We start from the raw sequence: 16,746 nt of genomic DNA, 5'->3' as shown, positions 1-16,746 counted from the left end.
AAAGAGCAGGACTCTTGCTTATTCTCTAAAGATTTTATCAAAGGCCCTTAAAAAATAATCAGTATTTCTTATAAGCGATGATAAATAAGTGGTTTGCGGAGAAGCAGACAGTCATGCAATGCTACAGGTGTCTTATAATCAAGGAGGAAATTGCTATTTGATTCTTCGGTATCATGGTGTGAAACCCACTGGACAAAAGAAATAGGAGTCGTCTAAGCAGATCAGAAGAAAATAACTGCCAAGCATGGAAAAGGTAAATGCAACAAGTCCGTTTCTATGCAGCTTGAACATCCTGTGACCATAGCTCCTTATGTGTTTAAGTTTAAGCTCCATGGGACAGTAACCAGCCTCCCTGAACGTAGCGGCAACAGTTAAATTTACCTTTGATTGAAGGGCAGCTCAAACGTTGCAAAAAGAACCAATGAAAACTCCAAAACATGCAAGATGGCCTCAAGATGCATCAAATGTCATTTTGTGAAAAGAAATGAAAGTGGGAATGTCGTCGAGAGTTTTTTTGTTTAGTCACATCATCCCTACATCCACAACAGAAACAACAAACCTTTACAAGAAGAACGAAAACAACTGTGAACGTGGAGGAGGCTGAGTTTTGTTATGGGGCTGCCTTCCCAGCCGGAGGGAACATGTCAGGAAATAAGGTATTCTCTAGTACCCACAGCACTAAGGTGCCTGGCTCTGTTTAGATTAAAAGCACAGCCTGCTTCTTCCTCTCAGTGTTCACATAATAATAAAAAAAATTACATATATTCTACAGACACCAGAGAGAGTTTGTGAAAGACAGAAACAGACCTTCTGCTGTGCTGCAGAGCTGCAGTAATTACTTTTCCAAAGTATTAACATATAAATATCCTCAGATTCAGTTCATTTTTTTTATCATCTTATTCTTTTGTTATCCAACAAATCCTACTTTAGGAACAGGAGATTAAACATGTTTTTAGGACATATGAAGACATAATAAACTTTTTGGACAAATCAGAAAGACTTTGAAAGGACAGATTAATCTTTTCAGACAAGTAATACTCATGTAATTTTTCCTTTGAAACTCTTTTCCAATAAGTATCAAACCAGAGAGTCAGGAGATGTTCAAGACAGACTGAAATGAAATTTCATTGACATTATTCATGCTTGACCCGTGAATGAATGATGGGGGACGCATACCATGTTGACATCTGAAATACTGTTGTGTCTAAGACTCACAGGCTGCTTTTATATTTCAGTGCCTAAATCTGAACCTATGCCAAGGCTTATTTGTGCCTCTTTAAAAATGTAACCACACACAAGCTATTTTGATAACAAAGAAACTACACTGGACACATAATATTTCCTCCTGCCTGTTTCTGGGGCTTGTTTTTTGTTTGCTTAGAGACAAGACCAGACTGGAGCAGGACAACCTGAAGCTGAATGAAACACCAGGTCTTGGTAGTGAGCGCAGACAGATCTGCTGAGACATGGTGAGTAAACTCAACATCCACTGACACTATATTTTTCAACCTGTAGGGAGCCCAAAAGAATGGGTGCTTTTTTTTCTGTTTGCTAGAGGGCACTCAACTCCCCACTTTAATGTTGATGACATGGGCTCAAGTGGGTCAAACACATACTAGGATGATATGCAGGGGTTTTAATGGATTACTTCTTGCCTTTTATTTAACATAATGTAATAAACATTATTGCCCCACTAAAGCATCATGTGACTGACTGACTAGAAAGTGTTTTCTAATTTCCCCTGGCCACAGAAAATTATAAGGAGACGTTTGACAAATTGCGATATTAAGCTTCACTGTAGGAAAACTGAGGTTCATTTTGCCCTGAAATGCATGAATATCACTTATGCATTCTGTCCAAAACATCATGAGCATTCATGTGATAAGTGGAGAAAATCATCATTTTTTGGTTGTGTTGTGCTGTAGTCCCTCTCTGAGCTCAGTTCTGTGTACCATCATAGTCACACAACTTTCCATACTGGCGTAGTGGCTTTTCAGTCAGCCTGATGGAGCTCTCATTGCCTGTTTGCATTGTGCTCTCATTGTGCTTCTCTTCTGTTAGGGGCTATCCCAGTGGTGCTCCCACGGGTGCCTGTGAGGATATGTTGCCTCGCCACTCTGGGGTACAGCCTCAGCCTTCAACAGCACCTTACTTCCTTCTCATGAACACCAAGATATTTCAGCCAGGCAAACCCATTACAGGTAAGATGTTCATGATTACTTTTAGTGCTGATTCAAGCTTCATGTTAAACATGATAAATTATTAGAAAGCCGTGGCTATATACAGTAGAGGTTAAGATTGTATTCATAAACAAGGACATTAACATAGAGGGTGAAAATAATCTTTCGCACATTACAGGTAAAGTGGGGCCGGATAAGGATTGCTTCACATGTCAAGTATAATCAAAAGCCTTATCACTTTTTGATTTTTAGCTTTGTTACACCTAAGCTGGTTTAAGCAACAGTGGTTCTGTCAGTCATCTTTACTCTATTAATCTTATTATGGAGGGATTTTATTAAACCCTATTTGCTTAGATTTTCTGTGATGTCTGTAGATGCCACAAAAAACAACAAAAAAACTTTTAAGTAATTTTAATTTGGAAAAAAACTGGATCTTATAAATGCACAGTGAAAGACTGAATTGTTACTTCTTACACAATTATTGTTCTGGAAATAGTCTTGAATGTAAAGTCTCATTATCAATATGTTATTCATCAGGGATTTACAGTAGTTTAAAGGCCATAGTTTCATGAACCAACTCTTGGTTGTTCTGTATAATGAAATCACGTTACTTGTGTCCATCACTTACTGTAAGTAAGGCTATAGTCCAACATCCATCCATCTATACTGCCTTATTCCTTAACCAGGGTCACAGGGATCTGCTGAAGCCTATCCCAGCTGTCTTTGGGTGAAAGGCAGGGGTACACCCTGGACAGGTCACCAGTCCATCACAGGGCCACATAGAGACAAACAACCTCACACACTCACGCTCACTGCTATGGGCAATTTAGAGTCACCAATCAACCTGACATACATGTTTTTGGACTGTGGGAGGAAACCAGAGTACCTGGAGAAAACCCACACAGGGAGAACATGCAAACTCCACACAGAAAGGCCAGGTTGCGAACCCAGGACCTTCTCACTGTGAGGCAACAGTGCTAACCACTCCCCCACTGTGCTGCCTGTAGTCCAACATTTTAAAATTATTTAATGACTTCCATATACATTAACTGCTGTTTTGTGAATTTGTGTTTGTGTGTGTATTTGTGCAGTCACTATCACTGGACCACCATACAGAGGTGTCCTTCTGGAAGCCCGGACAGGCAAAAGCACTAATGCTCTGGGGAGCTGGCAACTCCCTCCTCCAGACACAAGGTTTCTCGAGGTGACTCTCAGCCACTTTCCACTTGAACTCCTAACAACTTAATGCTAACAGATGTGATGTGCATGTTGATATCACATCAAGCCTACAACTACATAATACTAAATATCCTCCAAATATTCCAACGAAGAAAAAAAAAAAAGTAAATTGTAAATGAACTGACAAAGTATTTTGTTTGTTCATGAATTAATCTTAGATAACTAGAAGCAACATTAAGCATTACCAGTCAGCTGCTGCTTCTGTGTATTTTATTATCTTCACAGTGCTCAGGGAACCCATATGGTGCTGTTACTCATTCCAACACCAACCCGAAGGGCAGCACTACTGTTTACAGCTGGATACCACCCAACATCACAAGTCCTGTCTACTTCATGTAAAGCAAAAAAATCCAGTTTTTACCATCACAAAAATGCAGACATAGACTAATAGCTGCCATTGTCTCATAGGACACAGGTTTATTTTTATGACTCTTTTCTGTCACAGCAAAAACTTATGACTCGGTGACAATGGCTCAACAGATAAATTACTAAGTTTCTCATAGAAATGTTACATTAATAAAATGTTATGTTAATAGTGCTTCTGTATTGTTCACATCTTTGCAAAGTTTATTCATTGTAATGCATTGTAGAAAGTAATCCAACTTAGGCTTGAAGAGGAGAGGTGATTAACTTTGGAAAGTGGATTTTTGTTATTTAAATTTTGCAGAATGAATGAAACAGCTGGAACATCTGTGCAGAATAACCATGTGTGTTTTTTTTTTGTTTTTTTTGTTTTTTGTTTTTTTTCCCCCAGGGCCACAGTAGCTCAGCAGCGTGCAGTTTACTGGGTTAATGTGAGATCCTCCATGCTGATCAGAGGTTGGTGCAGTAGGGTGATAAATCAAAACATACAGATGCATCACAATAAATTAGAATATTGCACAGGTTTCCTGAGTCTTTAAATGGTCTTAGTCTGGTTCAGTAGGCTATACAATCATTGAGAAGACTGCTAACCTGACAGATGTCCAGAAGTCATTGACACCCTCCACAAGGAGAGTAAACAACAAAAGGTTATTGCTAAAGAGGCTGGATATTCATAGTAATGTTTCCGAACATATTAACACAAAATTAAGTGGAGGATAAAAGCAACGAGAGACAACGTCATAAGCACCTTAACTGGGCTTAGGAGAAAAAGAACCGGACAATTGCTCAGTGGTCCAAATAGATGCTACTGAATTAACTTTTCCACAATATTATAATTTATTGAGATGCACCCATGCATTTAAAGAGAAAAACATTTGTAATGATTTGTCCTTGTTTACTTCTCAGGGGGACCAGAAGGGTTTTTCCTGATAAAAAATACAAGTGATGGAATGGCTGAAGAAAAACCTCTGCTCCTCCTCCTGATGTGTTTTTTGATATTGCAGATACTGGGCTGAACATAAAGTGAAAAGAAAATGTTTCATTCAACCTGTTTGGCTCTAACTGCTGTTCTTTATTATAAATCATAGAAACATTTTCGGCAATCAGAGTGCGCGTGCTTTTAAATTATGATTTTTGGAGACTTGTACCTTGTATCCTTATAATTTCAGCTGTTCTAAATATGAAGTCACAAAATATTTGAGCATGTTCTTTATGATATACCATGTATCATCAATATAATTTGCTCTTTCCTTATGGTATATACAAAATTCACTAACGGGGTTCCCTACAATCTGAACTATAACAATATGTGCACTGCTCTGAACGTGCATGTTCTTTATGTTCCATTTAGTTATGAATTATCAGGTTTTCTCTGTAACTGATCTTTTAATATGACACCATCAATTCTCATTAAAATTAAATGTACTAATGTGTATTAATTTCAGAGAGAGAAGGAAATAGATGAAGAAGCAAAGAAAAACGATAGATAGGGAGAAGATACTGAGTCCTAGTGTGGTGGTTTGTTATTGACTGAAATTCATTCAACTTATTGAAGAACGTTTTAGGACGTGCTTTATCCACATTGTTTGATCTATAACCTCAATCCCCAGTATGGTGGTTAACAGAAACCCAGGCAGACAATAAAAAGAGTTAAGACCTGCGTTACGTGACAGATTTAATGCTCCATATTGTACCATCGACATTATTTTCTGCTTGATTCACATTTTACTTCTCCATAAGCTGCTGCCCCTTGAAACATCTGCACCTGAAACCAGAAGAACGGTAGTGGTCCATCCTTTTTTGCTAAAATATAGCTTGCTGTGTTTAGGGTGCACAAAATCAAAAACAGAGACACAGAGGAGTCTTGCCAGGTCCCATAAAGGGCCGCTTGTTCCTTAACCAGGGTCACAGGGATCTGCTGGAGCCTATCCCAGCTCTCTTTGGGTGAAAGGCAGGGGTACACCCTGGACACGTCACCAGTCCATCACAGGGCCACATAGAGACAACCCAGTTCATCTACTCTGCAGGGTGTCTACATACAATGGTTCAAGTTGACAATGTCTTTTCTCAAGATATTGTGTCTGCACGCTTTACCAGATAAACATCATCATCAGAGACCTTGTGTCTGTGTATGTATTTACACTAAATAAACCTAGTATATATTATTTTTTTGATGCTGATGTTGCTCTGTACTGTAGCCATAACCTATTTGCCTGTATGTAGTGATGTATTGATCTCTAACTCACTCATGTGTCTGAGGCCCTGGTCACATGGGCAGCACCACTCAATAATAATTAAGTCTCTTTCCACTGTGAGCAAAATCCAGCTATATCTTTAAACAGGGGATTCAAGCGCAGGACTTAAGCACCAGCACTTCCAGCTGGTTCAATAGTAACTGACTCATGAACATGTGCATGTAGTGACCTTCATTGTCCTTTGTGATTTGCACTCCACTGATGTGTTTTTCCATCTAGACAAGGTCATATATCCGGCTAGTGAAATAGTAGTATTTTTAGACTGTTCATGTTGTGAGACTAAAGTTTGATGTGTTTGCTTGGTCAAAGAATAAGATCCCAGTCACAGGAATGTCCCTAATAGAGGAGAGAATTGTTCACAGCTCAGAGAGAAACTACTGTTTTTCCCAGCCGTATCATTATATTGTTATGTATGTTCTACTGATCCAATTACACGCCAGCAAAGGGACACAAGTAGCAGGGTAACTATACTGAATACATGCTTATTGTGTCATTTGTGTCACCTTGGCTCAGGAAATCTTTGTTTGCATGTTTGTCAATACATGGTGTGTTTTTGGTATGGCAGTTTCTAGTTCTAGTTTAATCTGACCCCTGTGTAAACATTCAATAATTTTAATTTCAGCTTTTAATTTTGAATTTACTACATTTTTACTACTACCTGCCTACATCTGAGAGACCTCTAATTTTTTACAGTGCCGATGAACTGGATGAGGAAAATCACTTGTCTCTTTCTGTCTAATCCCTCTCTTACTCAAGCTTGTTGCACACACTGTATTAAAGAGAAAAGTGGCCAAATATGACCTAATGAGTATATTTAACTGGCTACTTCCCTTGTCAAAACATGCATTTCCACTTTAGTGTTTTTTGTTATTCAGGCCAGCATGTACAGTGTGTACATTAAGGCTATCCTTTGCTGTAGAGGCTTAGTGGACATCTTTATCTAGGATCAGCATTCTTTACCTCCCCCATTCCCTTTCATCAGTGTGTTCAGCACCATAAAAAGCAATGACCAACAGATGTGGCATGTGGTGTGCAGGCAGTTATAAGAACATTGTTCAGAAAGGGGCTTTATCTTGTCCCCATTTGCTCTCCAAAACAGATCCCTATTAAAACTGCAACATTTATATATCATTTCTTTTTTGTTGACAATATTCGCAGTTCCCTGTGCTTTACATAATTGTTATGTTGAGTTCACTCAGAATTTTATTATCCTATTTACTGATTTCTAAAACGGCACTGACTGCGTTACATAATAGCTTCACTATGATACTTTGGCTTTGGAGTTAATTGTGTTTTAGTGCACTTATAGCAGAGGGAACAAATTTCTTAATACTGGACCCTCTGTACATGAATAGTATGAATCTAGAACTGACAAAACATAATGAAATATTCAAGAATAGTGTATGTTCTAGCAACAAGAGTCAAAGCTTTGGTTAATTGGATTTATAAGTTAGGAGGTGGAGGCCCACTTAGTTGGGCTGGCCCTGAGTAACAGCTTGGGCATGTTTCTAACACAATGAGTCTTCACTGTGTCACTGTCTACATCAGGGTAGGGTAATTCTGGTCCTTAGGGGCTACTACTACTGATAGTTTTCCTGATCAGGTGTGTTCAGCCAATCAGAAACTGGAAGATACCAATTTGTTTTGTTTTCCACCACCCCATTCTCATCTGAGATGGTATCTTCCAGCTTCCGACTGATTGGAAACACCTGATTCAGGTAATCAGCAGTGGGGAGGACAGGGATAGTAGAAAATAAGCAGGGCAGTGGCCTTCAAAGACTGGAAATGTCTTTCATTTGTCTATATGTCCAGTTTACAAAGTCTGATGCATGTGTGAGGTAAGAAAAAAAAAAAAGCTGTTGATACCGATGATAATAGCAAGCATCATATCTGTTATGTAAGAATCTGATAGTTAAAGGGTTTTCAGGTCTAGAGCAATATTACATGAAGAGTGGTTAGGGGATGGTAGGGGCAGAGAGAGAGAGCGGGGGGGGGGGGCGCAGAGGAGAGCAGCAAGGGAGGCAGTGTGCTGGAGGAGAGAGGGAGGATGAGAGAGTATGACAAGTGGGCAGAGTGGAGAGATCAGCACAGAGCAACACTGGACAGTAAAGGAGAGACCCGTGGAGGGAAAGACGAGAGGTTAGGAGCCACTAGTCGGCCAGACAATCAGAGACAGGCCACTGATTCAGAGCTTGGTGCACAGCTGGTGTGATGGGTGAAGAGGCTGCAGGCTGACACTGACTGGAGGGACAGTGACAGTTGTAACGAGTGCAGGACTGAATATGCTGGAGAACATAATCAGCTCAGTATCTCATGCATCAAATGTGGAATATTTGGAGATTACAGAGGGAAGGAAAGTTTTTGAGCTACACAACAGAAGAGGATAACTGTGGATATTCCTTCTGAAGTATATTCTGAGATAACGTGAACTGCTGTGGACATTGCCTAGTATCTCATACTACTTGACAAAGAAGAGGAACAGACATTCTTTCATATTCTTCCTTTTATCACAGATGTTTTCTGGGCAATGTAGCTCGGTCAATAGAAGATATGGTTCATTTCTATTGCATATTTTGTAATGCTACAACTGAGGGACCAATACAGGCAAAATGAAGTGGATTACAAACTAGTGGATGTATTACATCCTTCCCAGGTGGCAGTCCTGGTGAAGTGTTTGAACAATGTGGTCCAATGTCAGCATGGAGCTAGAGAAAGAACACACCAAGAGCAACTTCTTCAGCAAAGTGGATGTACCTGACCATGCTCACTACATTGTGGCTCTATTTGTCTTTGTCATTGGGATACTGGGAATGACTGGGAATGCTCTGGTTATATTCGCCTTCTATAGGTGGGGTTTGTATCAGTGGATTGATTTTTCAGAGTTTTACTTTGAGTTATTGTATGTGTCTGCTTTTTTACAGTGCATTTACATCTGATAATATTAGAAGGTGAAAACAGAGAGCTAAGGAGTAGTAAGTTATAATCACTCAGAGATGTTAGCATTTAATGGAGAGCTGGACCAGTGGGGAGAGACAGGAAGTATGCATTGTATGTGGGCATGTCTTTTCTGGTCTTTACTTGTTAGAAAAGGATTCATGTTTCTGATATAGAATGCATCAGTAAAAGGGACTTTTGCTGCCTTAAATTTTCTGACGAGTGAGGGTCAGTATTTCTCGTGTTGCTTACTCTCCAAATGATCCAAGATATTTCCAAAAGGCTGGCATCTACCAGTTAAATAATCTTTGCATCTTACAGGAATGAAGTGAAATGTGGGAACAGATGTTTCATTTGGCACTAAGAAACTGTGAATGTATGAAAATGCATTTTGAAAAGTAGCAAACTTCCCCAGTCTCTCATAGAGCACTGTTGACCAAACATCTGTTTGTGTTTGTACTGTTTTCTGGTATTTGAGCTCCACAGAACAATCAGCATGGTGAGCTGACTTGTGTTACGTAAGACGTCACAAATTTTGACTAATTTAACTTGTGCCAAGTCATTTAACTAGTGCCAAGTTGTATACTACAACTAAAGAAAAATAACACATAAGCAACTAAAACTGAAACAGCTGTGACTGAAACCTTCTGTGCTAAGCTTTTGTACGTTTCACTATAAATCAAATGTACCACGCAGTTCAAATCAATTATAACATTCACATTTTAGAATGACATACAACAGGTAATGTAAAAAATAAAGGCAAATCTCTTCTTTTAAATATTAACATAAATTGTAAGCTTTCTTTCAGGTGTCAAGCAGGAACTGTGTGTTTGGACTGTCTTCTTAATGTAGTGCTGATCTTCATATTTTCACAGAAAATGTGCCAGAAAGGAGGAGTGTGTCTGTTTGCCTGTGCATATTGATATTACTCATATTGTGGGTACATGAAGAGTTAGAGTCACATTTTGGAAGTTGATGTTGGGGACAAAATGCAAGACCCCAAAACATAAATCATTAAATTTTAGAGTGATTATTTGGTTTAAGCTTTAGGTTAGGATTAGGGTTGGGGTTAGGCAGGTAGTGGTTAAGGTAATGTAAGTCAATTGTGAAAAGTGTGTGTGTGTGTGTGTGTGTGTGTGTGTGTGTGTGTGTGTGTGTGTGTGTGTGTGTGTGTGGGTGTGTGTGTGTGTGTGTGTGTGTGTGTGTGTGTGTGTGTGTGTGTGTGTGTGCGTGTGTGTGCACATGCACGTGTTCTGCGGATTGTCAGGGCCTTTTACAGTCTTACAGTCCATCTGTCTATCACTGTAGATAGATTAGATGGGTTTACTGAATCAGAAGGGCACATGATGTTATGGGTTCCAAGAAAATTCATTGACACATGAGGTGATGATGATGAGAGATGCTGCCCAATACTCTGATTTTCTGGGAATTATGTACACATAAATACATCTGCTTTGATCTAACAATAGACAAACATAGAAATGTTCAAAGCAGACACACATTTAATGGAACAGAAGTAACATGGTCTGGTGTTCAGTTGGTGTCGGGGAGCAGTTTATTCAATACAGACTTGTGGAAGCAGACAGAAGGTCAATATGCTGCTTGATCAAGCTTGGTTTCACACAGAGTTGATCGGTTCATATCTGATCAATGCTGACAGTAAAACAGTACAGTGTATTGGTAATATCCATTCAAACAAAATGTGATTATGACCATATTTGTTATTTACTGAATTAGAAATCAGATCTTAAAACTGAGTCAACATTCCAGCAGTACAGCTTGCATGTATGATGTGCAATAGTTTATCATCATTCCTATCAAAGAAAAAAATGTTGAATATGGTTTTTAAGTCAAACTTCCCTTCTTTTCACTTGTGTGTTTGTGTGTGTATAGTAACAAGAAGCTTCGTAACCTGCCTAACTACTTCATTGTGAACTTGGCGGTCAGTGACTTCCTCATGGCCTTCACACAGTCCCCCATCTTCTTCATTAACTGTCTCTTCAGAGAATGGGTGTTTGGAGAGATGGGTAATTATTTCTTCTGTTTGCTAATACTGTACACTCTGCTCAATTCTGGACGTATATCTTTTCCTTTAGATAGTTTCTAAAGCCTCAAAAACAAAGCTTATTTTTTAATCTAGTCAAAGAAAGTTTATATGTCTGTATGCTCCTTTCCTGTAGGCTGTAAGATGTATGCATTCTGTGGTGCCCTGTTTGGAATCGCATCTATGATAAACCTACTGGCCATCTCTATTGATCGCTACCTGGTAATAGCCAAGCCGCTGCAGGCCTTACGTGGGAGCTCCAAACGAAGAACCACTCTGGCCATTGTCATGGTCTGGCTTTACTCTTTGGCTTGGAGTCTTGCTCCTCTAGCTGGCTGGAGTGAGTCTTTGTCAACCTGGGCTTCTTTTCTAACAGAAACATGCATTAACCTGTTCTTGGTTAGCTGCTTGGGGAAAGAGGTTTAGGGACTAATGTAAATAATCTCCATGCATCCACCTGCATTTTTAACACAAATCATTGATCAAATCGCTGATAATCTTCATTACATCAAAACAAGAGCAGGATCATATGACAAGCTATTGATGTTTCACCTGATCTTACTTCCTGTGATTTAAAAACTATTTAATGTCCTTTCATCCTTCTAGGCTCTTACATCCCAGAGGGCCTGATGACATCTTGCACATGGGATTATGTCACATATACAATGGCCAACAGGAGCTACACAATGATGCTGTGCTGTTTTGTCTTCTTCATTCCACTGGGAATTATCTTTTACTGCTATCTGTTAATGTTTATAGCTATACAGAAGACAAGCAGGTACTGGAACTCTTATATCAAAATGTGTGCATAGTTGGAATAACATGCCAAGAATTTAAAAATACCTCTGTCTTTAACTGCCACTTCTGCCCTGCTGTACCTACAGGGAGGTGGAACGTCTGGGGACTCAAGTGAGAAAATCCACTCTGATCCAGCAAAGGTCCATCAGGAGTGAGTGGAAGTTGGCAAAGATCGCTTTTGTTGTTATTGTGGTTTACGTCCTCTCTTGGTCACCATACGCTTGTGTCACAATGATTTCCTGGGCTGGGTAAGACATCTGTAATACGCTGTAATGTTTTAGTGTACAGTACATTGTAGATATTCTGTCTTACACATGTTCAGTTTATAATAGCAATAGCAGCAATATGTATTATACTGTTGGAGTAATGGACAATATAATCAGTGTGTGCCCATATATGTACAGGGATCACTGCTAGACATAAAGTATGTATAGCTAGAAGCAGATAATGACAATAACAAAATCACAACCTACTTACAGTTTCTGAAACAAGTGTTATTTAGCTTGAGATACACAACACACAGGCAATGGTTGGATAAGAGCAGACATCTCAAAAGCAGGCCAAGAGGGAGACAAAAGACATTTGATGTCACACTCAGCATGTGTCACTGTGAGATCACACTGGTTGAAATAGTTTCCAGCACTGTCACATGTATTCACTATGTACAATGTAGTGTGATGCACAAGGTAACATTGCTGCTGAGTTTTCAAGTTTTAAATGGATTTACTAATTACTTCTGCTTTCTTGATAAAGTGTCTTTGCATAAAACCTTTGTGTAAATTACTGCTTGTTTTTCATTGTGAATAAATCACTGAAGCAGGCTCAGTTGGAAATACTGAGGAAGACCATTGTTTAGCATATAATCCCTAGTATAGCAGTAACACTAAACCTCCAGGATGCCTTGCTACAGTGACTTACAATAACAATCTCCATAAAATAGTGTCAAGTGATAAATTATATAACCTTGTGTTTAGCTAGAGGCCATAAGGTGATACAAAGTCTGAATACAGCAGAAGGTGCAGTTACTCATATGTCCTTTGCTTATCCAATCTATCCGACCATTCACTAAACCACATGTCTCTCCTGGGATGAACAGTAGGATGGGATGTTGTTAGGTAATTCTGAAATTACATCTTTGCTCTGCCCATTCACAGAGGGAAGGTAGCCTTACACAAGCACACATGATCAGATAGACTTAACAAACCCTCTGTGGCAGCTGGCACATTTAGGCCAATCCCTAATGCTAAAAAATGAAGAGATAAAAGGAACTTTTAGTTGGGGTGTTGTGTTGCACAACATAATGATCAAGGTTATTTCAAATACAGCAAAGGTTTTAGTGTTTTTTTTTTTTTTTTTTTTTTCTCATCCAGGCATGCCAACATCTTATCGCCATACTCCAAGACAGTCCCTGCAATCATAGCAAAGGCATCAACTATCTACAATCCTTTCATTTATGCTATAATACACAACAAATACAGGTAAAGGATTCATCAGTGTAATTGTATTTTCATTTATCTTCATTTGTGTTGTAGCTTGGAAAACGTAGTTCATCGTATCTGACTTAAAAAGTAACAATTTAGAAAAAAACTTAACTTTCACAAATATACTGTTTAAATTTAAAAAACAACGCACCCATGTTTGTCTATTTTATGCTCATTAGGATGACGCTGGCGGAGAAGTTTTCCTGCCTGTCCTTTCTGTCTCCTACCCCTCAAAAGGAATGTATCTCCTCCATCAGCGAGTCCTCTTTCAAGGGCTCTATCATTAGCCGACAGTCCACATCATCAAGAACTCACTTTATTGCAGCTTCCTCCACATCCACTGATGTAATTGCATTTTCCCCCTGAATTTTTATTTCTTCTTTGAGAGCGTTTCCTAGCACCTATCTGAAAAAACTGAGGTGACAGCGTTCATAAAACAGGTGTCACAGGAATTGATTTGGTTGTATCTGATGACAAAAATTATTTCATGTTTTCCCAGAGCTAAAAAATGAATGATGATCTAATAATCTCCAAGATAGTGCACATAATCGTCCCCTGCTTCTTAGCAGGTATACAAGGCAATTATAGTTCTTCGTTGTTGAAGGGAAAAATGATTTTTATGTTGTCTTTGAGGTATGTCAGGCAACAGCACATGAAAACCTCAGCAAACTTGGCTAAAACATTTTAATGCATCTGCAAAAATGTAAAGGTCATCACTTCTTTTTTGAAGTCTTACTGTCATAGGAACTCATTCATTTTTTAGCTGAATTGGTCAGTGGAATGCTAACGTGATCTGAGGTGGGTTAGTCTTGACTTATCTGCATTTAGCTCAGTTCAGTGCAGCTCATTTGATTCTGTTCTGTCCTGCAGGTCCTGAGAGATGTAGAGATGGAGCCTTTGAGCAGAACGTCAAGTGATTCTTTTAGAAGCATGTTGCCATACAGTCAGTCTTTCAGAGGCAGGTCCCATAAGAAACAATTAGCGCAGAACATCATCAACATCACAGAGGAAAAGGTGAGAAAACACAATAAGAAAAAGTGTGAAATCAACTTAAATGTGTTTTCGCTTGTTGAAGGAACTGCTGTGCCTGTTTTTCCCCATGTGTGTTTGGAGGGTTTTGAATCATGCTATTTTATTTTGCTTGAATGCATTCATGATTTCATGTTTTGCAAATGATGTTATTCTTGTGTATTTGTATATTTTGTTTTTCACAGCATCCATCTACCATGACTGAATCATCGCGCACCTATGAGCTTAACTTGATTTCCAGCTCTCTGACCATCGCAACTCTCCCCCTAGCAGTTCTTACCAGGAGGCGCAGCCAGAGTCTGACCAGTGGGATTTCAGATGGCAGCCATGAGAAAGTCAGCATCAGTGGTAGCCACAGGAGTGATTCTTTTGATTCCATCATTTTCAGAAAAATACCCTCTACTGATCCCAGGTCGCCTCAGGATGTTCCACAAATAATTGTCATCAGTCCCACATCTGAGAGTAGCCTCATCAACCCTGACAATGACTGCTCTGAGGAGAGTGTTGAGGGAATGGAGAATAATATTTTTGTCAGCTTGAACTTCTCATCAGAAGTCTTTGAGGCAGTCAGGCTACTCTCCTGACAAACTGGACTTGACTGGACAATAACTTCTCTTGAATTCTTTTCAAATTAAACTATATTATTTATTGTGATTTCAGTCAGCAGACTTTTATTGGGCCAAGTACTCATCCATTGAAAAGTACTGTTCACTGCTTGTTTCTGAGCATGTTGGCTCATCCTTTAAATTGAGGCTATGCCGCTCTGTTGCTTAGATAACTGAAAGAATAGTTGGTGTGTCAAGCGAAACAACCAGGTTCCTGATACACCGGATGTAGTGTTTGTCAGTTAGACATAGGGACAGAAGCATCTTGAGGGGCCACGTGAGTTATATCATATCTTTGCTAGATCCTCCCCGAACATACTGTTCATATTTGCATACAGTTAGCTAAGGGCCCAGGCTTATTAAGGTCCATGAAAGTGTGATACAAAGACTTGAGCTGAAATGTTTCTGTTTTAGTTGATTTAGATCCACATGAGATATTCTTTACGGAAGAACGGACTTTTGCATCTGTAATTAGTAACCAGTTTATTTCTGGGAAATGCTACTTTGGCCTTATAACTAGTCATATAAATATCATATATAAATAAATCATAAATTAGGCAAAAGAGCAAAAATTACAACTAGAAGCAAGATTTTTGTTCTTTTTGGGTCATTTTGTCATAAAATTGATTTAAGAAAGAAAGCAGTCCTTTTAGTTTGTGAGGCAATACTTCAGTATATGTAGTATATACATAAGTATGTGTTGTGATAATAGTTCCTTTAGGTAGATGGGACCTCTCCAACTTTTCATTGGCAGTAAGATGGACGTGTAATGAAAAATGTATCTTATAAAAGAATTCACTTTATACATTTTCCTTGTAGTGGACATGTAACAAATGCTCTGCAGTTCCTTTAAGCTATTCCTGTTTGGTAAAAACTTTTCATTGTAATGTTTTTTTGCTTGTGATGCTTGTGAGAATTGGTGGTGAAATGAGGAAGTTGTTAGTTGGAGTGTGTTAAGAGGAAAAGCTTAGCTAAGAAGAAGTGGGACACTGAGAGGACAGTAGAGAACAGACAGGAGTACAGGGAGATGCAGCGTAAAGTGAAGGTAGAGGTGGCAAAGGCCAAACAAAGGGCATATGAGGATTTGTATGATAGGTTGGACACTAAGAAGGGAGAGGTGGATTTGAACAGGTTGGCGAGGCAGAGAGACAGAGATGGGAAGGATGTGCAGCAGGTTAGGGTGATCAAGGACAGGGATGGAAATGTGTTGACAGGTGCCACAAGTGTGATGGAAAGATGGAAGGAATACTTTGAAGAGTTGATGAATGAGGAAAGTGTCAGAGAGCACAGAGTAGAAGAGGTGACTGAAGGGGAGCAGGAAGTAGCAAAGATCAGTAAGGATGAAGTGAGGAAGGCGTTGAAGAGGATGAAGAGTGGAAAGGCAGTTGGTCCTGACAAAATACCTGTGGAGGTATGGAAGTGTTTAGGAGAGGTGGCAGTAGAGTTTTTGACTGGGCTACTTAACAAGATCTTGGAAAGTGAGAGGATGTCTGAGGAATGGAGGAGAAGTGTACTGGTGCCCATAAGAACAAGGGAGACGTGCGGAGTTGTGGAAACTACAGAGGAATAAAGCTGATGAGTGACACAATGAAGTTATGGGAAAGAGTAGTGGAGGCTAGGCTGAGGTCAGAAGTGAGCATGAGGTTAGACAGGAATCTCCGTGGACCATGATGTTTGCAGATGACATTGTCATCTGTAGTGAGAGCAGGGAGCAGGTGGAGGAAAATCTAGAGAGGTGGAGGTTTGCTCTGGAAAGGAGAGGAATGAAGGTTAGCTGCAGTAAAACAGAGTACATGTGTGTAAATGAGAGGGACTCAA

The 16,746-nt window shown here is 39.4% G+C and overlaps 2 protein-coding genes across 3 annotated transcripts; both read left to right on the top strand.

Moving 5' to 3' along the window:
- Positions 1-1,381: 1,381 nt before the first annotated feature.
- On the top strand, positions 1,382-5,057 carry LOC113139183 (putative defense protein Hdd11-like). Of its 2 annotated transcripts, XM_026322218.1 has the most exons (6): positions 1,382-1,469; positions 2,062-2,201; positions 3,272-3,384; positions 3,645-3,754; positions 4,174-4,238; positions 4,689-5,057. In XM_026322218.1, the coding sequence occupies exons 1-6, from the start codon at positions 1,420-1,422 to the stop codon at positions 4,796-4,798; spliced, it is 588 nt and encodes a 195-aa protein (XP_026178003.1). In that variant the 5' UTR covers positions 1,382-1,419; the 3' UTR covers positions 4,799-5,057. The 2 variants fall into 2 exon arrangements, with proteins under 2 accessions (XP_026178003.1, XP_026178002.1); XM_026322217.1 differs by lacking the exon at positions 1,382-1,469 and having other exon boundaries at positions 1,960-2,201.
- Positions 5,058-8,718: 3,661 nt separating this feature from the next.
- On the top strand, positions 8,719-14,907 carry LOC113138891 (melanopsin-A-like). Its single transcript, XM_026321728.1, has 9 exons — positions 8,719-8,885; positions 10,865-10,998; positions 11,152-11,355; positions 11,622-11,793; positions 11,900-12,061; positions 13,184-13,291; positions 13,474-13,639; positions 14,165-14,308; positions 14,509-14,907. The coding sequence occupies exons 1-9, from the start codon at positions 8,719-8,721 to the stop codon at positions 14,905-14,907; spliced, it is 1,656 nt and encodes a 551-aa protein (XP_026177513.1).
- The last annotated feature ends 1,839 nt before the right edge of the window (positions 14,908-16,746 follow it).

This window comes from Mastacembelus armatus, chromosome 9, assembly GCF_900324485.2.
Source record: "Mastacembelus armatus chromosome 9, fMasArm1.2, whole genome shotgun sequence".
Classification (NCBI taxonomy): domain Eukaryota; kingdom Metazoa; phylum Chordata; class Actinopteri; order Synbranchiformes; family Mastacembelidae; genus Mastacembelus; species Mastacembelus armatus.
The sequence above is the reverse complement of the archived record's forward strand: the minus strand, read 5'-3'. Positions and strand labels throughout refer to the sequence as shown.

Bases quoted from the DNA above. Each gene is read 5' to 3' on its own strand.
- LOC113138891 (XM_026321728.1), top strand. From the start codon at position 8,719: ATGTGGTCCAATGTCAGCATGGAGCTAGAGAAAGAACACACCAAGAGC. The intron at 11,794-11,899 runs GTACTGGAACTC...CTGTACCTACAG, and splicing joins GCTATACAGAAGACAAGCAG to GGAGGTGGAACGTCTGGGGA. The intron at 12,062-13,183 runs GTAAGACATCTG...TTTCTCATCCAG, and splicing joins ACAATGATTTCCTGGGCTGG to GCATGCCAACATCTTATCGC.
- LOC113139183 (XM_026322217.1), top strand. From the start codon at position 2,006: ATGGAGCTCTCATTGCCTGTTTGCATTGTGCTCTCATTGTGCTTCTCT. The intron at 2,202-3,271 runs GTAAGATGTTCA...GTATTTGTGCAG, and splicing joins GCCAGGCAAACCCATTACAG to TCACTATCACTGGACCACCA. The intron at 3,755-4,173 runs GTAAAGCAAAAA...TTTTTCCCCCAG, and splicing joins ACAAGTCCTGTCTACTTCAT to GGCCACAGTAGCTCAGCAGC.